The 21,310-nt window shown below is 46.5% G+C and overlaps 1 protein-coding gene across 2 annotated transcripts in view; it reads right to left on the bottom strand.

The window, feature by feature from the left end:
• LOC141221790 (uncharacterized) overlaps nucleotides 1-21,310 on the bottom strand; it is a 176,461-nt gene that overhangs the window by 87,305 nt on the left and 67,846 nt on the right. For both annotated transcript variants that reach the window (XM_073666574.1, XM_073666575.1), the window contains exons 7-12: nucleotides 20,954-21,068; nucleotides 18,331-18,516; nucleotides 17,831-17,950; nucleotides 17,496-17,637; nucleotides 11,313-11,753; nucleotides 9,699-9,884 (exon numbers count right to left, since the gene is read on the bottom strand). In XM_073666574.1, coding sequence (XP_073522675.1) covers nucleotides 9,699-9,884; nucleotides 11,313-11,753; nucleotides 17,496-17,637; nucleotides 17,831-17,950; nucleotides 18,331-18,516; nucleotides 20,954-21,068 — 1,190 coding nt within the window. The remainder of the gene's footprint in view (nucleotides 1-9,698; nucleotides 9,885-11,312; nucleotides 11,754-17,495; nucleotides 17,638-17,830; nucleotides 17,951-18,330; nucleotides 18,517-20,953; nucleotides 21,069-21,310) is intronic.

The following is a 21,310-nucleotide window of genomic DNA, read 5'->3' as shown; positions in this document are numbered from 1 at the left end:
GGAATTATATACTTAACAAAAAAGTGTGAAACAGCTGAAAATATGTCTTATATTCTAGGTTCTTCAAAGTAGCCACCTTTTGCTTTGATGACTGCTTTGCACACTCTTGGCATTCTCTTGATGAGCTTCAAGAGGTAGTCACCGGAAATGGTCTTCCAACAATCTTGAAGGAGTTCCCAGAGATGCTTAGCACTTGTTGGCCCTTTTGCCTTCACTCCAGCTCACCCGAAACCATCTTGATTGGGTTCATGTCTGGTGACTGTGGAGGCCAGGTCATCTGGCGTAGCACCCCATCAATCTCCCTCTTGGTCAAATAGCCCTTACACAGCCTGGAGGTGTGTTTGGGGTCATTGTCCTGTTGAAAAATAAATGATGGTCCAACTAAACGCAAACCGGATGGAATAGCATGCCACTGCAAGATGCGGTGGTAGTCATGCTAGTTCAGTATGCCTTCAATTTTGAATAGATCCCCAACAGTGTCACCAGAAAAGCACCTCCCACACCATCACACCTCCTCCTCCATGCTTCACGGTGGGAACCAGGCATGTAGAGTCCATCCGTTCACCTTTCTGAGTCGCACAAAGACACGGTGGTTGGAACCAAAGATCTCAAATTTGGACTCATCAGACCAAAGCACAGATTTCCACTGGTCTAATGTCCATTCCTTGTGTTGTTTAGTCCAACCACGTCTCTTCTGTTTGTTGCCTGTCCTTAGCAGTGGTTTTCTAGCATCTATTTTACCATAAATAAATCCCACTTATTAAACCTGACAGGGCACACCTGTGAAGTGAAAACCATTTCCGGTGACTACCTCTTGAAGCTCTTCAAGAGAATGCCAAAAGTGTGCAAAGCAGTCATCAAAGCAAAAGGTGGCTACTTTGAAGAACCTAGAATATAAGACATATTTTCAGTTGTTTCACACTTTTTTGTTAAGTATATAATTCCACATGTGCTTATTCATAGTTTTGATGCCTTCAGTGTGAACGTACAATTTTCATAGTCATGAAAATACAGAAAAATCTTTAAATGAGAAGGTGTGTCCAAACTTTTGGTCTGTACTGTATATATTTTGGAATAAATTTTTTTCACTTTGCATAATATCTAAGAGTGCGGCTGATCTTCATGCTCTACTGTTTTAAAATCTAATTTTGTTAATAGGTCAATGAATTGAAGCATTCAGAGGCTGAAACCTGCCAGATGATATCGATATCCATGTGAGACAACGGTTTGGCTGTTGTTATTATATACTTAACCCCTTCCCGACATGACCTGAGCCCTCTCCATACTGGGAAGATGCAGCTGTGCTATACAGCTGGTACCTGCCTGTATTAGCAGTAAATACAACAAGCTATGATCACTGCTGTTTAAAGGAGTTGGCTACTACTTGGACAACAACTTCTTAAATATGACATTGCCCAATGTAAAATAAAAACAACTTTTACTCACCTATCATTTCAGCAATATCAGCGACTGGTCTCCCAAAGCTCTTGTGACATTGGTATCCCACAAGAACTGTGCAACCAATCAATGGCCGCTATTGGGCAGTTGTGCGCTCATTTCCTTCAAATGAACCTCAGATATCTGAAGTAAAAGACAGCATAGCAGCTCATTGGCGACCGCTGACTGGCTGCAGGGCTCACATGGCATAACATTGTCATTAGAGACCCAGCGTAGACAACGCAGGAACAATGCTAGTAGGTGAGTATAAGGTCAATCTCTGTTGTGATGATCTTGGTGAGCATATGAAGCCCACTAATAGAAAATCATTACTTTCACTATATACACTTGAAGATATAACTTTACATTTAGTTACGTTAAAGTAAATAAAACTCATAATTATCAATTTCATAGATTCCATGTCAAAAAAGTATAGTTTAAGCAAGTAGTTTTAGATATCTACTTTGTGCATAATACTGTACATGCAATTTTTTAATTAATTCACTATATAAAAATTCCAGAGAGTCATATGTGGCGCCCCTGAGGGTTCAACCGCCAGAGGAATGCTGCACTTCTTTAATGGAGTGTGATTTTCTTCCTCCGAGGTAAGGCCAGTGTGATAGTCGTGACCTAACCTTTTTCATCCAACACCACACTTCTCCACCAGAGGGAGCTGGTATGCACTAGGTGCTGCTCCCCTGGTTACAGGGAGACTGGGGAACACAAAGTGGTAAAAACCAGTTAGTGGGTGTGGGTGGAGGACTTACAAGTTAGTTACACTTTAGATTTCATATTTAATAAAATGCCATCTTTGATTTTGGTTCTTCTCTGGTCCTTTCGTCTTGCCTTTGCTAGTCTGTCGGCTGTCACTGTGCTGTCAAAATACTGTGTGTAATGTGACTGCCCTCCGGGAGCGCAGATCCTGTGTGGGCCTGCACCGGTAAGGGACACAGCCCTCTAGCCCCGGCCTGGGGACGAGAGGTAGGTTGCAGACAAGGAATGTCTCAACCCGACCAAGGACCAGGATCAAGAAGGCCCGGAGCTTAAGAGTGTGGCTCCACAGCAAATAGGTCCCGGGGAGGATGCAGACGGAGTGGAGCACGCCACCTGTCCTCGCCTACCTGATCTATTCAGAGGGATTCCGGCTGCAAGAGGGGTACCGGCCCACGACACCCGACCTTGTACTCTATGTCCTGGATGGGAAAGCCCGGTTAGGCCCTGAGGATCCCACCGGGCAACGGAGGGAGAGGAATTGCCACCCGTGCCCTAATCCTGAGAGGAGCTCAGAGGGAGACCCGGCCTATCTACACACGCACAGACGTGAAAGGGTGAAGTCTGTAGTGCAGGAACACTCTGGTGTAGGGTCGCTACCGAACACTGGACTTTCTCGGAGTTAGTCGTACCCCCGTCCCTGGTGACTGCAGGTCTCCGCGGGGAGCCTTGGAAGTTCACCCCTATAGCTTCCGGACTGTTCATTATGCGCCATACCATATGACGCGGTGCCCGTACTCTCCGCACTACTACGTCCCCCCTCCATCCTGTTTGCCTGCCCGGAGGCCTTGCTCCGCCTGTGGGGAGCAGTGAGAACTTTAGCCGCCACGACACCAGGCCTCGGCGGACTGTAGCGGCGCTGGTGGCCCTTCACCAGGCACCACAGGTGGTGTAGATGTTAAATAAGCCACTCAACCCGGACGAGCCCACACCATGTCTTTCTAATGTGACGACCCTGAGCATGGGTCGGGCCCGGGCCACGGCTGCATCTCACCTCTCCATCACAGGGCCCGACACCGAGTCCCCCAACACCCAGGGTAAAACACGGGCTTCTCTGAGTAGAGGCGTCACACATACATTTACATGTACTAAATTGAATGTGTTTTTAAGAGAAAATTATGATATTAACTGTAAATTATGATCAATTCCCAGATATCACTTAACAATAATAGTTACAGGAATGTCATCAATATCAGATCTGTGATGTTTGATACCTGGCACTATGGCCACACCAAGGAAGCACCGAGTACCCTATTTGCTTCCACCCTGTTCCTGTCTCTGTTAAGACTAGAGATGAGAGAACCTTTCAATGTTCGGTTTGTATCAGCTCGGCAAACCTCCCGGTGTTCTCTGAACAATTCATCGAACTGTTCTTTGAACATGTCCGAATCCCATTGGACTCAATGGGATGCAAAACCAAACACATACACAATGTAGCGTCGGCGTCCCTGCCTCCTGCTAGGCAGGGACGCCGTTCCCCTCACCTCTCCGCTCCGTGCCCAGCGTCTTCCTCCCGCTCTGCTGGCAGCGCGCGCTGCTTCCCGGCCTCTGTGCTTAGGGTGCGCGCGGTCCCCCTCTCTTTAAGGGGCCGCGCGCGCCGTCCTAAGGAGTCCCCGGCCAATGGCCGGAGGACCTTACCATATATAAGGCACCTCCTCCAAAATGGAGGTGCTCGAGCAATGTTGTTGCAAAGCCTTTCAACTCTGCTTCAGCCCTCAGGTCCCGTTACCAGTTACCTGCCAGTCACCTGCCAGATTCCTGCTTGATACCTGACTGATACCTGCCTGATATCTGCTTACCTGCTTGCTATCCTGTGGTCCGACAGTCTGCCTACCAGCTCCTGCCAGTCTGTCTATGGATCAGTCCGCCTGCGGACCAGGAAGTACCTGCCAGATACCTGCCTGCTAGCCTACCTGGAGGCTCTGCCGTCACTTGCTGTGACCACCTGCTTGTCCAGAGACTCTTGCCCACTCACCTGGGAGCGCTCACCTGCTACCTGCCTGCTAGCCTACCTGGAGGCTCTGCCATCACTTGCTGTGACCACCTGCTTGTCCAGAGACTCTTGCCCGCTCACCTGGGAGCGCTCACCTGCTACCTGCCTGCTAGCCTACCTGGAGGCTCTGCCGTCACTTGCTGTGACCACCTGCTTGTCCAAAGACTCTTGCCTGCTCACCTGGGAGCGCTCACCTGCTACCTGCCTGCTACCCTACCTGGAGGCTCTGCCGTCACTTGCCGTGGCCACCTGCCTGTCCAGAGACTCTTGCCCGCTCACCTGGGAGCGCTCATCTGCTACCTGCCTGCTAGCCCCATCTAGAGACTCTTACCCTGCTGTCACTTGCCGTGACCACCTGCCCGTCTAGAGACTCTTACCCTGCTGTCTTGCTGTGACCACCTGCCCGTCTAGAGACTCTTACCCTGCTGTCTTGCCGTGACCACCTGCCCGTCTAGAGACTCTTACCCTGCTGTCTTGCCGTGACCACCTGCCCGTCTAGAGACTCTTACCCTGCTATCACTTGCCGTGACCACCCGCCTGTCAAGAGACTGTCCCCGTCACTTGCCGTGACTTCCTGCCCTTCTACCCAGAGACTGTCCCTGTCACTTGCCGTGACTACCTGCCCGCCTTCCCTGGGAGCCACCTGCTTCCTTACAAGGACTGCCCCTTTGTATAGTTGCTCAGAGGTTCCACCTCCCAGACCCGTTACACACAACACCTTCAAAGGGGCTCAAAAGCTCCCAAAACAGCTCAAATTAGAGGCAGACACCATGAAAAATGGAATCAATTGACCCACAGTACACATTTTATAATGGTACAGCAGCAGCCATGAGCCATGCATGAGGTATCAGGGTCTGGGCCAGCATTTACAGCTTTGAATTTAACTTCAAATTAAGACGAGGTGGGTGAGGGATCGGTGTAGGTCTACTGTGCTGGGAGCCGTGATACCACATGCAACAGATCAAGCTTCTTTTCTGCTTCTGAACTTTCTGAACTTCCCGGTGTTCGCCGAACAATTCGTCGAGCAGTCAAACGAACATATCCGAATCCCATTGGATTCAATGAGAGACAAAACCAAACGCATACACAACACCTTCAAAGGGACCCAAAAGCTTCCAAAACAGATCAAATTAGAGGCAGACACCATGAAAAGTGGCATCAATTGAACCACAGTACACATTTTATAATGGCACAGCAACAGTCAGCCATGGGCCATGCATGAGGTATCAGGGTCTGGGCCAGCATTTACAGCTTTAAATTTAACTTCAAATTAAAATGAGCTGGGTGAGGAATTGGTGTAGGTCTTCTGTGATGGGAGCCCAGATACCAAATGCAACAGCTCAAGCTGCTTTTCTGTTCAGCCACACTCAGATGGCACAAACATCAGTTTCATAGAGTACTATTCATACAAAAATTAAAGGATAGTAACACAGGAAGCTGACTGAAAGTAAGTGGAAGCTTGCCGGTCTGGGAGTCCTACTGCTACAGGCAACACACATGAAGGAGACCAAACCACGAGTCTCCACATTTTCAAAAATTAGACACCAGCAAAGTGGCATCAATTTCACCAGAGTAGAAATAGTATAATTGGGACTGACATCCCTTCCACTACAGGAAACACACCAGATGGAGACCCAACCAGGAGACTCCACATTTCAAAAATTTAGGGGCAGACATCACTAAAGTGACATCAATTTTACTAGCGTAGAAATAGTATAATAGGGACTGACATCCCTTCCACTACAGCTAACCCAGCAGTTGGAGACCCAATCAGTTGTCTCCACATTTCAAAAAATTAGGGGCAGACACCATCAAAGTGGCATCAATTTCACCAGAGTAGAACTAGTATAATGGGGCACTGACACCCCTTCCACTACAGCCAACCCACCAGATGGAGACCCAATCAGGAGTCTCCACATTTCCCAAAATTAGGGGCAGACACCAGCAAAGTGGCATCAATTTGACCAGAGTAGGACTAGTATAATGGGGCACTGACACCCCTTCCACTACAGCCAACCCAGCAGATGGAGACCCAATCAGGAGTTTCCACATTTCAAAAAATGATTGTTAACATCAGCAGTAGCAGCAACAGCAAGCACAGAAGCCACAACAAAGATATCACAGACTGAAATAATGCAATATCAATGTGGCACACTACAAACTACACTATCTCCTAGTCTGCACAGTCTGCGATTGGGGTGCAAACGTCCTTGGAGATCTATGACTTGTTCATCTTTAGGAAAGTTAGGTGGTCTACTCTTTCAGGGGAGAGCCGGATGTGCTTATCCGTCAGGACACAACCAGCAGCGCTGAAAACATGTTCTGAAAAAACGCTGGCTGCCGGACATGATAAAGTCTCCAAGGCATGACAGGCGAGCTCATGCTACTCTTCCATTTTTGAAGACCAAAATGTAACAGGGTCCAAACCCTCCCTGATGGTATTGATATTGAGCTTGAGATCCTGCACCATCCTGTCCAGTCATTTACCACATGTCAGACTTGTACTCTGTTGTGTGGTGCACCAGCTTGTCTAAAAAATGTGTGAAACGAATCACAGAAATTGCTTCTGACACTTACACTGCTGCTGCTAATGTGTTTGTGTTGACGAATTTACGTACCTGGAGTTGGAAGTCTAGAGCTGCAATGCATACTGTGTGCCTCACTGCTGTCTTGGGGAAAACCTCTCTTTAGGTGGTCTAAACGTGTGTTTCTATACTTCAGCATGCACCTGTCCCTTTCCAGGGCAGAAAACATCTGGCAAAATTTATTCTTGTGCCGTGGATCTAACAGAGTGGCAGCCAAGTAGTCAGCAATATTTTGAATCCTAACAATACGGGCATCATGTTGCAGATAGTGCAGCAAGAAGGCGCTCATGTGTCAGGCTCTTCCATGAAGTCCAAGCCAATGAGTGTTGGTAGCTGGGTAACACTGATGCTTGTTTCCTCCAACTCCTCCCCCCAACCACAGAAAACTGAGAGGGGATCATTATCCTCCACATCTCCTGATTGTTGCTCACCCATAACCTCTTTCTCCTTGTCCTCCTCTATTTGTTCCTCTGTTCCTGCACCTTCACTAGCAGTTTGTCTGGTAACATGAGCTCCCCTCGATCGCTGTTAAACACCCTGCCTTGGCACCCGCATGTGTGACGACTGTGTGGAACTTAGAGACATTGTTATCCATTCCACATCCTTCTCCGATTCCCCCTTTTTCTCTGGGACCACCACCTCCTCCCTCAGGCTATTTAAAATGAGATCCAGCATGTGGATGACTGGAATAGTGATGCTGATGACAGCATCGTCATCACTAACCATCTTAGTAGCCATTTCAAAACTGTGCAGAAGGGTCAGAGATCCTTAATCTGTGCCCACTCCGCAAACATGATTTGCACCACGTCCGTACTGCATTGGCCCAGGCTATATGACATGAGATACTGCATCAGGGATCGTCACTGCTGCCACAGTCACTGCAACATGTGCAGAGTGGAATTCCACCTTGTCGGCATATCAACTGGTTAACCAGTAAGAACAAAGACCTCTGCATCGATGCAAGTCGATGAACTGCGGGGTGCGAGTGGTGGAAGTGAGCACACAGCAACTGTAATTTTTGCAGCAGTGCATCCAGGCCAGGATAGTGGCGGACAAATTGCTGTACTACTAGGTTGAGGATGTGAGCCATGCAAGACACGTGTGTGAGGTTGCCCCGGCGTAGGGCCGCCACCAGGTTCACACCGTTATCGCACATGGCCTTCCCTTTAGTGGTGACAGCCATTGCTCAAACTCAGCCTGAATAGCTGTCCACAACTCTTCACCTGTGTGACTGCGATCTCCAAGACATATTCATTTTAACGCTGTCTGATTGCAGTGAGCACTGGCTGCGCAGTACAGAAGTGGTAGGGATTCCCTCTGCACTGTTGGAATGTGTGTCTCATTAAGGCTGAGGTCGAGAGCACAGGTGGAGGCCCTAGAGGAGGTGGAGGAGGCAGAAGTAGTGGAGTAAGCTTTAGATACAGAGATTTGTCAAGCAAGCCTTGGGGATTCCAAGACTTGTGGTGCAGCCCCTTCCCCGCCTGCCCCAACAACCACCAGAGTCACCCAGTGCCCAGTCAGTGAGATGTAATGCCCCTGGCTATGCTTACTCCTTCAGGTGTCTGTGGTGAAATGCACCCTGGCAGACATAGATTTAGTCAAGGAACTGGTGATGTTGTCTGCGACATGCTGGTGTAGCGAAGACACAGCTTTCTGATGGTGATTGGGCAACTGGTACTGCCTTCTATTTTACATAATGCATCTAGTAGTGCGGGGCTAGGTAAAATAGGAGGCAGGTCAGTGAAGGCACAGTGAGCTGTCATAAGAGCATACAGATGAATATGTAAGCACCAGATAGAGCGCCACCCACAGGCTACCCCAGAGCATGAGCATATCATTATCTCCAAACTGAAAGTAAAGATTACATAAGAACCACAAGACGGATTTCATCAACCAAGGTATCATTTCAATCAGTGTAACGGTGCCCATACACCGACAGTGTATGTAGTTTATGTTTACTGAGCACAATCCTGCTGACAGGTGAGCTTTAAGTTAAAAAAAAAATAATAATATTATTAACAGTCTGCCGCTACTCTCTGACACCCTCCCCTCATCAATCATGTCCCCCCCCCGCTCATCATACAGCACCACTATCCTAGCCAAAGTCCTTCAAAATACAGTAGTGGAAACACAGTCATATACCGCACTTTTGCCAAATGTGGCCGATTTCCAGTAAAACCGCTAAGGTGTCCGATCACGAATGCGAATGTGCAATGTTCGTGCTGAATTTGAATAAACCGTCCATTTTCCATCTTCACTCAACTCTATTTAAGATAAATGGTTCTTTTCAAAGTGAACTGAATTTACCTCACTTTCAACAAAAAATTCTAATTCTCCTAAAGCTAATTTTTTCACAATTCACTTCATGTGAATGCAGCAAACTGGGAAAGGTGAGTTTTGATTTTTTTTTACACCCAATATTTATTTTGCTCTGAGATTTTGAGTTACCACACGGTATAGATAGGAGCATTCAATTTGCATTGATTAACTTTGTGAACTGAATTTCTTCCCTGCCAAATTCGAGTGATCCGCTGAATTCAAATCTTCGGAGAGTACATTTCTGGTGTAAGTTACGGCCCGGCATAACTGTAGAATAATTTGCTGAGCCATGCCCTGTTCTCTCCATGTTCCAACAATTTTACTGGATCTGGTGGAAAATGCTAAAAGTTGCAAAAATTTTGTATAACTTTGAATTGCACAAGAAATGTAGCGACTATTTGGAGCGTTTTTTCTCCAGAAATCTGTCAAACACACTTTGATGAATTGGAGCCTATGACTTTAGCTTTGGATATTGTCAGACACTGCATAGCTGACTACCGGAAGTTTTTGATGCAATTAAACTAAGTCAATGAAAAGAATACATTAGGACTAAGTGAATAATATATGCACAATATTGTGTAAAAATCACTTACAGCACTGACAGCTCTGATCAAAAATTAAGCCAGAGGGACAATCTTGCTGATAGGTGAGACCTTTCCAGCAGTTCCAAAAAGCATTTTTATTCCCAGCCACTGGGTAAAGACCACTCGCTTTGCCAACACAGAAGCTTTTTCCATCTGAACTGCTCCTATCCTTAGATGGGGGAGCAGAATTAATACCTGGAAAGACAAAAAAAACTATTTAGACACATGCTGGACTAGTCTTTCCATATATGTGTATTTGTGGAAGTGTGGAAAACCCTTTTTAGTTAAAACATTATTGTAAAATATGCCTGTCTAGAAATCTGGAAACTGAATTTGTTATGGTACTCATTTATGCTTGCAACATATTCACATGTTATCATGTCACTATGCAAACAATGCTGCATGTACACATGCCAACTTTGGCTCATCAATGCATCTTAAAATACCAATCGAGTATATACAAGTCAATCAATGCTAGTTTATTGGCTTGTTTACAGAGGCTGACAATACTGATGGGAAAAGAATGATCATCAGTGCGATCATTGTTACCCCTTACAGAAACATGTTATTGGCATGGTTTGCTCTATTTACAATGGACTGCTCATATCAGTGATTTTGTTTGCCGTAACGATCTAATCACCCGACAAACAAGATTTTGCTTGTTCAAGAGGTGATCCCAAGCAAGTTTACTTGGGGTGACAATTGATAATGTACATTCTTACGAATGCTAATTCCACAATTATCTACTCGTCTAAATCCACTAGAAGAATGGCCATATAAAGAAAATGGGGCAGATTTGGTAAGCTTTGGTCCACGACAAGTTATACAAGCTTTGCACCACATATGTGTTTAGACAGTTTTTGCTGTTTGCTTGGTAAAGGGGCGTAGGGCAGCAGGAAAGATAGTGTAGCTTGAGATGCAACATCCTGCAACACAATTTTACATTAAATTTCTGGCGCAAAGTAAGCCAAGCAACAGGTGGTGGAAACTTTGACAAGACAGCCTAAAAACGCACCAAAATGTATTATCCAGCATGAACTTTTGCCATATATATGGCGCATTTTAAGACTATCTAGTCTGAATTACACTGCCTAAAAATACACAGTTTTACTAAATCTACCCAGTATCTAGCAGCTGTGCGGCACCAGACGGTGTCACCTGATACAGCCGTCACATTAACCGCATTCCTTCAAAGTCATATTTCTTTTTTTACTCTTGGTTTTTTTGTCCCATCTTCCTGGACTTATTTTTTTTTCTGCTAACGTACTGTACAATAGCTGTATGTAGATGCGTGAGCTTGTTTTTTGCTGGACGATTAAAAATCATGTTATATATCACTTCTTGGGAAGGGGTTAAATAGACAATATTGCATTGTTAACATAACTGAGATATTACAGAATGACTGTAAATATCAGATCACTGGATGGTATATGGATGTTAATGTGGAACCATTCAACAATTACTATTCAGTGAATTTCGACATAATGAAAACAATGTCATCTCACACACTCTGAATGCTGTATCATTTTGTGTGAAACACTGGTGCAAGCAAATTTATCTAGAATAGTTTACTTTTATAAAAAATGAATGTCATCAAAGGATCTTTTTAGAATTATTACTTACAGCATTGACAGTGAATGCTGAAAACCAAGCCAGCGGGACAATCTTGCTGATAGGTGAGACCTTTCCAGCAGTTCCAAAAGGCGTTTCTTTTTCCTGTTACAGGGTACAAGCCACTGGCTTTTCCTATGCAAAATCCACTGCCTCCAGAGCTTTCAGCAGAATGGCTATCACTGCCTTTCGAATGGTCCTTAGATTCATTGTTCTTTGTGTGGTCTTTAGAATCACTGCTTTTTGGATGCCCATTAGAACCAGTATTCGTATTTCCCTTGGGATTGTCAACATGACCACTTCTTGGATGACTTCCAGAATCATTAGCTTTTGAATGCTCTTTACTGCTGCTCCCATGATTGTCACAACTACTGCTCTTTGGTTGACCGGGATCGCTACTCTTTTCATGGTTGCTAGGTCCATGGGTTTTAGGGTTTGCTGCAGAATTGCACTCTGAGAAATAAAAAGTTCATGTAAGTAAATTTATGGTATAAAGATTTAACTGCTTGGTGGGCATGTGTATTCATATTTTTTAAAATAATAAAAAGTAACCCACATTTTTTTAGGATAAGTTTGTGACTAATACATGAAGATTAATTGCAGGAATTTTGGATTGTACTTCTCAAATAACAAATCCAAGTTTATGGTATAGGATGGATTAGAAAACCACAGGACACTCACAGTATTCAAAAGATCATAGTCGAATGTGGATACACACATTAGATAACAATTTGTTGAGGTAGAACGACCATTGAATAAAGATTTGTGTGGTGAACTATGATTATGTTAATGACGCGCCCCCTGGGACATATTCCTTTTTGAGGGGAATACCCGGCACCGGATCAGATGGGGGGTTGTAGTCTCCGAGCGGCTGTGACCCGGTCCCGTGCCCAGGGCGTCAAGCTCAGTGTGATGTGGCAGTTCTACAGATGTTACTAAAGTTCTTTTGTGTCGACTACGCCACCCGTTGTGATGCGGTCACTATGGCCGCCGCTGCAGCAGGGTCCGCTGAGGCTGATGGTGTAGGTGCAGCTTGTGATGGTATAACCCCCAACGGGTGGGGTATAGCCTCAGGGGGTCAGGTGCAGAGGATGGGGGTTGTGGTGGTGCAGCATAGATGTTAAAGGAAGACAGAGTCGGGTTGTGCAGTTTAGGGTATTTACTCACTGCTGATGTTCCGGTCACTCCAGCTTCAAGTGACCACCCGAGCCGTGCTGCGTCCACCAGGTCCTGGATCCAGCCAACCCCCAAGCGAGTCCGGAGCGTGACCCTGAGCTCTCCTTCAGTCCTTTCTCTGGCCGTCCCCACTAGTGATCCACCCAGGTCCAGCTCCCTCGGGCCTTCTGTTGGGACACCCTTGGCCTTGGGTTCCCTGACCCTCCACGTGGTATGCCTTCGTGGTGGATGTGGTGGGTGGCCGTGGCAGACGCTGCCCACGGCCTCCGGTCTCTGGCTGGGGTGTGTTTCTGCCCCCACCAGCTTGGGTTCCGGTACCCTGATGCCGGCTCTTCACCCGTTGTTTTAATTTGGGATCTTGGAGTCCTCTCTTCTGCTTCCCCCTCTGGGTCTCTCTTTCTCTGCTCCACTCTCTCTCTCTCTAGGGCTCTGCTCTGCTCCTCTTCCTGATTCTGACAGACTGACCCTGATTCTAGTTGGTGCCCACCTTATATATCCCTCTATGTGTGAGCTCAGGTGACCAGCACCCAATGAGCTCCTATCTTTACCCAGGCTGCTCCCCCTATCTGCCCCTACACTACATGGGATGTACCACCCCCCTCCCACTCCAGCCAGGAACAGACTCGGTCGTACCTGCACATTTCTAAGTGGGAGTACCGTTGGTCTGTTCCCCGGAAATGGGATGTGTGTAGTGCATGCAGCCTACCGAGCTCAGTTCCACTCTCCATCCTTGCCCGGGAGTGGAATATCACACCTCTGGGTTGAGGTGCAATACCCCTGTAGCAGCCGAATCCTCAGGGTGCTACATTCCCCCCTGGTAAATCACAGCACGTCCTCGGGCTGTAAGACATAAACACCAAAACTTACAAATTTTTTTATAAACATAGAAAACATATAAAACATTATATATATATAAAACTTTTCATATAACATTCTCGTCGTCTCTTGTTTCTGGTTCCTCCTCCGGACACTGTGCAACGTGTGTCCGGGAAAAGTGCAACAGTCTCTTTGAAAAACTGGTTTTCTATAAAACCGGTAGGGGGCGCTTTAGGACGCGCAGCTATTTACAGGGGAAGTTGGCCGCTCTCAGTCCTCGGCCAGGTAGAGGGAAGGGAATGGCTGCTCACAGTCCTCAGCCTGTAGGATGAAGGGGTTAACGGGTAAACAGTTCACTGGTCCCAACGGGGACTATTTTAGCAGCAACGGTTCACTGTGCCCCGACGGGCAACTATATACAGTCTCTACCCCCGTCCTTAACGACGGCTCCCTCCTGCTTTTTCTTGGTGATATGGTGTTGCTTCAGACCCGTCCGGGTCCTCTTGCTCCTCCTCCTCGCACCGCAACTCCTCCTCCGTCAAGCGGTGTACGTGGAGGGCGTAAGGTCCTTTGGCACACTTGTGCCGGGTGAAAGTGACCTCGTCTCCTACGTAGAGGTCACGGCCTTTGTGACCTTCCGGCAGGTGGGACTCGACGTCTCTGCGGGTCACAAACACGTCACCGCGGTTGTTACGGTCCCGAATAAAGCCCCACCCATGCTGCGGGTTGAACTTTATCACCGTCCCGATGGTGCGGGGACAGTGCGCTGCACGGGGGTTCCTCCTAGTCCGGCTCTTCTGCTCCGCGCTCCGGATTTGGGCCTGTTGTTCTCTGACCCGCCTCTCCTCCCGTTCTCTCGCAAACTCTGCTAGCTGCTGACGACAACACTCAGTACGCTCAGCGGCGACTGCCCGAGTTTCTCCGGTGAACCCCATCAAATCTTCTCCCGTGGGGTCCCACACGAATTGGGCTTCTTCTAAAGGAGGCGAGACCCGAGTCACGGGCTTCGGAGCCGGGATCAGGGGCTCACACAAGGGCCCTAGTCTTTGTTGCCGCTCCAGCTCACAAAACTCCTCGGGCCAGATAAAGGGCCGCCCGTCCGGCCATGTGAGCTGGCTGAAGAGGTCCTTTCCCAAACTCGGCACCCTTGGTTTTACGGGTGCGGGCGCGGTGGTGGTGGCGCCCGGGTTGCCCAGGCCTTGCGGCCAGGCCTGGGGCACCTGGAAGGTGAAGGGCACCGTTAGGACGGCGGCGCCCTGGGCTACCTGGCCTTGCGGCCAGGCCGGAGGCTCCGCGGAGGTAGGGGGCGCTGTTGGTGATGCGGGGCCCGGGAGTACCGGGCCTTGCGACCAGGCCGGAGGCTCTTCCTGCTTGGTCACGCTCCGGGTCGGTGCGTGTGACGTCACAGGGGTCGCGGCGGCGGCTTCTGGTCGGGGCCTAGTCATTAGCGGTGACATGGCGGTTACTGGCACGGACGGGGGACTTTCGGGCTCTGCGACGGGGAACCGGGGCAGGTGGGCGGTCTCTCGGTATGGGGTATAAGCGTCCCCTTTACCTGCCTTCATACGTTCGGCTCCCTTCTCAGCGCCGTCTCCGACCTTGGGTCCTCCCGCGTCATCCGTAGAGGCAGTTGGTGTCCTCTCCCAGGGGAGCATGCTCCGTGGACGGGTTCCAGCTTGCTGGGCCATCTCCCGGCTCCACTCCGCCAGTATCTCTCGCTGTACCCGGGCCATCCTCCTTGCGAGGCCCTCCAAGGCAGTTTGTGCACACTCCCGGTCTCGGGGGAGCTGCGCTAAGATCTCCGCTAGACCTAGCGGGGTTGTGGACTCTAGCAGGCTCCTGACCATCGGGTCGGTGCTGCTCTGCTCTTCTTCCGGCAGGCTCCTGGCCAGCGGGCCGGTGCTGCTCTGCCCTCCTTCCTCGGTCTCTAGCAGACTCCTGGCCAGCGGGCCGGTGCTGTTCTGCTTTCTCTCCATCTCCGGGTGAGCTCCTCCGATCTTCTTCTCCAGGCTTCTTGCCTCCGGGTGCGCTCGCTCCAGACTGCTCCAAGCGGCACCCATCTTTTCTCTTCTCTTTCGTCTCCTCCCACCTCGAGGGCGGTCCCGGGGCAACTCGGTGACTGTCAGCTCCAGGGGTAGTTCTTTCACGCTGACAGACACCTCCAACATCACAGTCTCTGTTGGTGGGGGCGGTTTCCACTTTTGGCGCCATTTTCTGTCCCGGCCCACGATGGGAGGTGGCCTCTTGCCCTCCTTTGGCACGCCCATAATGGCGTCCGCTGCTCTTCCAAGGCGGGAAATCTGCGGTTTTGGCGGGAAGCGTCGCCCAGTGGCGGGAAACTCTGCAGATGGCGGGAACAAGCTGGAAATGGCGGACAATCGGCGGGAAACGACTGGTGATGGAGTCCGATGGCGTGGACCCTCCGGAACCGGCGGGAGACTTCTTTCTGAGGTAAACTTGCACTTTTCTTCAGGCACGCAGTACCCGGGTGTTGCGGGCACGTAATCCTGCCGACTACGCCAAAGTTGACGCGCCCCCTGGGACATATTCCTTTTTGAGGGGAATACCCGGCACCGGATCAGATGGGGGGTTGTAGTCTCCGAGCGGCTGTGACCCGGTCCCGTGCCCAGGGCGTCAAGCTCAGTGTGATGTGGCAGTTCTACAGATGTTACTAAAGTTCTTTTGTGTCGACTACGCCACCCGTTGTGTTGCGGTCACTATGGCCGCCGCTGCAGCAGGGTCCACTGAGGCTGATGGTGTAGGTGCAGCTTGTGATGGTATAACCCCCAACGGGTGGGGTATAGCCTCAGGGGGTCAGGTGCAGAGGATGGGGGTTATGGTGGTGCATCATAGATGTTAAAGGAAGACAGAGTCGGGTTGTGCAGTTTAGGGTATTTACTCACTGCTGATGTTCCGGTCACTCCAGCTTCAAGTGACCACCCGAGCCGTGCTGCGTCCACCAGGTCCTGGATCCAGCCAACCCCCAAGCGAGTCCGGAGCGTGACCCTGAGCTCTCCTTCAGTCCTTTCTCTGGCCGTCCCCACTAGTGATCCACCCAGGTCCAGCTCCCTCGGGCCTTCTGTTGGGACACCCTTGGCCTTGGGTTCCCTGACCCTCCACGTGGTATGCCTTCGTGGTGGATGTGGTGGGTGGCCGTGGCAGACGCTGCCCACGGCCTCCGGTCTCTGGCTGGGGTGTGTTTCTGCCCCCACCAGCTTGGGTTCCGGTACCCTGATGCCGGCTCTTCACCCGTTGTTTTAATTTGGGATCTTGGAGTCCTCTCTTCTGCTTCCCCCTCTGGGTCTCTCTTTCTCTGCTCCACTCTCTCTCTCTCTAGGGCTCTGCTCTGCTCCTCTTCCTGATTCTGACAGACTGACCCTGATTCTAGTTGGTGCCCACCTTATATATCCCTCTATGTGTGAGCTCAGGTGACCAGCACCCAATGAGCTCCTATCTTTACCCAGGCTGCTCCCCCTATCTGCCCCTACACTACATGGGATGTACCACCCCCCTCCCACTCCAGCCAGGAACAGACTCGGTCGTACCTGCACATTTCTAAGTGGGAGTACCGTTGGTCTGTTCCCCGGAAATGGGATGTGTGTAGTGCATGCAGCCTACCGAGCTCAGTTCCACTCTCCATCCTTGCCCGGGAGTGGAATATCACACCTCTGGGTTGAGGTGCAATACCCCTGTAGCAGCCGAATCCTCAGGGTGCTACATTAACACATGCATACACCAGGCTACTAAGGGTCATTGTATTTTGACAAGTGATAATCTTTATAGAGGGAAGCACGATATTTCACTATTGTGGTGTGGTGCCAAAAAAATGTAAACATGATCATCTTCACTTTATGCAAAGATGGTTTTCATCGGTTGGCTAGAAGTATGTTTCATTGCTAAATTCATCTTCATGAACGTTCCTCCATATTCGGCAACTTTAGAGTAATGTGTATGGGCATCTTAACTATGCCATAAACAAAATAAAAATGTACTTTCATCATATGTTGATAAATAATAAACTTATGCTTTATTCAGTGTGGTAGTCAACAGCTTAGAAAGTCTGGAGGACTGCTACTTTAACTATATATGCATAAAGATTTTTTGGGAGTATGAAATCCAACCAGTTCCCTTGGCTTGCTACTTTTCACTGATCTATCAGCCCACAAAGAATTATTGATTTTCTAAATACATAAAATGACTCACCAGTTGAGTGAATTCCAAGAGTGCTCTTTAATGTAGAAAGTAAAGGGAATTTACCCTGGTTACAGAAGGTACCAGTAAAGTCGTCCATATCAATGGACCAAACCATAGCACCTCCAAAGTTATTCTGAATGAGCCATTCTGCCTAAATTTAAGAAAAAGTACAAGCAGACATAAAGTATTTGTAAAACAGGACATGGAACAATAAAGGTTGATACAAAGGAAGTGATTTCTGGGGAAACTTAATCATATCCGCAGTTACAAAATTGTACTGAGATTTATAAACCTTGTAAAAGATATTTAATAATAAAATACTTATGTATGTCATTTTAATATACCTTAAGTTGAAAGCTGTCAACATTATCATATCCAACCCAGTCTTTGCCCTTAAAGGCAAAAGGAACATATTCTCCAAATGACCATTCACTAATGGCTCCATCTTTCAAAAATGTGCAAATCTGAAAAAAATATTTTATATATATAGATATATATTTAAAGCAAGTTTGCAAGCTTTCCTGTTACAGACACTTATATCCTACTGTATGTTTGTATGCCTCTGATTTTACATATAGACATACTGAGGGTTTTTAAATATAACTCCAACAGGAAAAAATTGTGGTATGTTTCATTGGACTTTATATGTACAAAGGTAAGTGAAGCTCCTTCATCTGAGTGCAGTACAGCTTGCATGGAAGTGCACAGGTTCTGAAGAGCTCAGAATCAAAGAGTTGTACAGTTTATATAACTGTGTGAATTAGCCCTAAGGTTTATAATACCATAAATACAAGTGTAATTTTAAACTCAAGGAAAAGAAACAAACAAAAGAAAAGTATAATACCTCATAGTAAGCCCATATACCAGATTGCCTTGTATAAGGACCTGCAGGTCCAGGTCCTACAGTTCGAGAGCCCATAGTAGTATCAGATGGGTTCTTCAATTGGAAGGTGCGGCCATAAGTTGGAAAGCCTGCAATAAGTTTTGAAGCTGGTGCTCCATGGGTCTTCCAGTAGTTCATTACAAATTCCTAGAAAACAATGTGTTTCAATTTTACTCTTATAAAACTGGAATTCCACAGACAAACCACACTAAAATTTAGCTGAACTTTGACGTGGTAATGCATCAGATTAGAAGAGTTCAGAAGAACAGAAATAGGCATTACCGTACATATCCTGCCATTTGTGATATAGAAGCCAAATGTTCCAAAGACTTTTATGAAACTCTATTGCAAAAATCTAATTTTAGCCAAAAATACATGCAATGTAGAAAAACAATTGACACCAAAGGTGTAAAACAGAAACTGTGCATCAATTTCAAAATCTATGATATACTGTGCATGCAGTATATATATATACAACCCCTGGCAAAAATTATGGAATCACCGGGCTCGGAGGATGTTCTTTCAGTTGTTTAATGTTGTTGAAAAAAAGCAGATCACAGACATGGCACAAAACTAAAGTCATTTCAAATGGCAACTTTAGGGTTTTAAGAAACACTAAAAGAAATCAAGATAAAAAATGTGGTATTCAGTAAGGGTAATTTTTTTCAGACCAAGCAGAAGGAAAAAATTATGGAATCACTCAATTCTGAGGAAAAAATTAAGGAATCACCCTGTAAATTTTCATTTCCAAAACTAACTCCTGCATCAAATTAGATCTGCATCTAAAAAGGAGTGATCACACCTTGGAGAGCTGTTGCACCAAGTGGACTGACATGAATCATGGCTCCAACACGAGAGATGTCAATTGAAAGAAAGGAGAGGATTATCAAACTCTTAAAAGAAGGTAAATCATCACGCAATGTTGCAAAAGATGTTGGTTGTTCACAGTCAGCTGTGTCTAAAATCTGGACCAAATACAAACAACATGGGAACGTTGTTAAAGGCAAACATGCTGGTAGACCAAGGAAGACATTAAAGCGTCAAGACCGGAAACTGACCGGAATATGTCTCCAAAACAGGAAATTCACAACAAAACAAATGAGGAACGAATGGGAGGAAACTGGAGTCAATGTCTGTGACCAAACTGTTAGAAACCGCCTAAAGGAAATGGGATTTACATACAGAAAAGCTAAACATAAGCCATCATTAACACCTAAACAGAAAAAAACAAGGTTACAATGGGCTAAGGAAAAGCAATTGCGGACTGTGGATGACTGGATGAAAGTCATATTCAGTGATGAATTGCGAATCTGCATTTGGCAAAGTGATGATGCTGGAACTTTTGTTTTGTGCCGTTCCAATGAGATTTATAAAGATGACTGCATCAAGAGAACATGCAAATTTCCACAGTCATTGATGATATGGGGCTGCATGTCAGGTAAAGACACTGGGGAGATGGCTGTCATTACATCTTCAATAAATGCCCAAGTTTACATTGATATTTTGGACAGTTTTCTTATCCCATCAATTGTTTGGGGATGATGACATCATTTTTCAAGATGATAATGCATCCTGCCATAGAGCAAAAACTGTGAAAACATTCCTTGAAAGAAGACACATAAGGTCAATGTCATGGCCTGCAAATAGTCCAGATCTCAATCCAATTGAAAATCTTTGGTGGAAGTTTTAGAAAATGGTCCATGACAAGGCTCCAACCTGCAAAGCTGATCTGGCAACAGCAATCAGAGAAAGTTGGAGCCAGATTGATGAAGAGTACTGTTTGTCACTCATTAAGTCCATGCCTCAGAGACTGCAAGCTGTTATTAAAGCCAGAGATGGTGCAACAAAATACTAGTGATGTATCGGAGTGTTCTTTTGTGTGTCTGTTTTTCATGATTCCATAATTTTTTCCTCAGAATTGAGTGATTCCATAATTTTTTCTCTCTGCTTGGTGTGAAAAAAATGACCCTTACTGAGTACCACATTTTTTATCTTGATTTCTTTTAGTGTTGCTTAAAGCCCTAAAGTTGCCATTTGAAATGACTTTAGTTTTGTGCCATGTCTGTGATCTGCTTTTTTCAACAACATTAAACAACTGAATGAACATCCTCCGAGCCCGGTGATTCCATAATTTTTGCCAGGGGTTGTATATTTGGCAAAAATTAAGAGACCACTGCAAAATTTTCATTTTCTCTGATTTTTCTCTTTATATGTATATTTTTGATTAAAATGTACATTGTTGTTTTATTCTATAAACTACTGACAAAATGTCTCCAAAATTCAAAGCTAAAAATGTTGTATTTATTTACAGCAAATGATAAAGTGTCAAAATACTAAAAAAGAAACCGTGCTTTCAGACCTCAAATTACTCATGTTTTAACTCAGGAACAGTTCAGAAATCAATATTTGGTGGACTAACCATGATTTTTAATCAGAGCTTTCATGCGTCTTGGCATGCTTTCCACCAGTCTTTCCATGTTTTCCAATAGAAAACTGTTCAGTGTTGTCTTAATTTTTGCCAGAGCTGTGTATGATATATATATTTCAACACAATTATAAAGTTATAGAAAGATGTCACATTTACAATATTTAAGTATCTTGATTCTCTGGAATTGCCGAAGAGTGGACTATTTTCTCCAGTATACCCTTCCCAAGAGCCATGCAGGTCATAAGTCATAACGTTGATAAAATCCAAGGCTCTGTAAGAGATGGAATTTTTGGCAAAACAAATGTTAGCCTATATATGCAGAAAATTAAACTAGACTAGTAGTTTCTTATACCAAAGCAACATTGAGGTTGCACTCCGGGTGCCGTAATGTTACAACTGGGCAACTCATGGGCAACCAAATCCTACTGAATCTATTAATGAAAAATCGATCTAAGTGGAATTTCACTTTTCATATTTGTAATAAAAAGTCAAAAATCAACAGTTCTTTGGCGC

Source organism: Phyllobates terribilis, unplaced genomic scaffold (genome assembly GCF_046119375.1).
Source record: "Phyllobates terribilis strain yellow unplaced genomic scaffold, ASM4611937v1 Scaffold_2__4_contigs__length_985480577, whole genome shotgun sequence".
NCBI classification, from domain to species: Eukaryota; Metazoa; Chordata; class Amphibia; order Anura; family Dendrobatidae; genus Phyllobates; species Phyllobates terribilis.
This window is presented reverse-complemented; position numbering and strand designations above follow the sequence as displayed.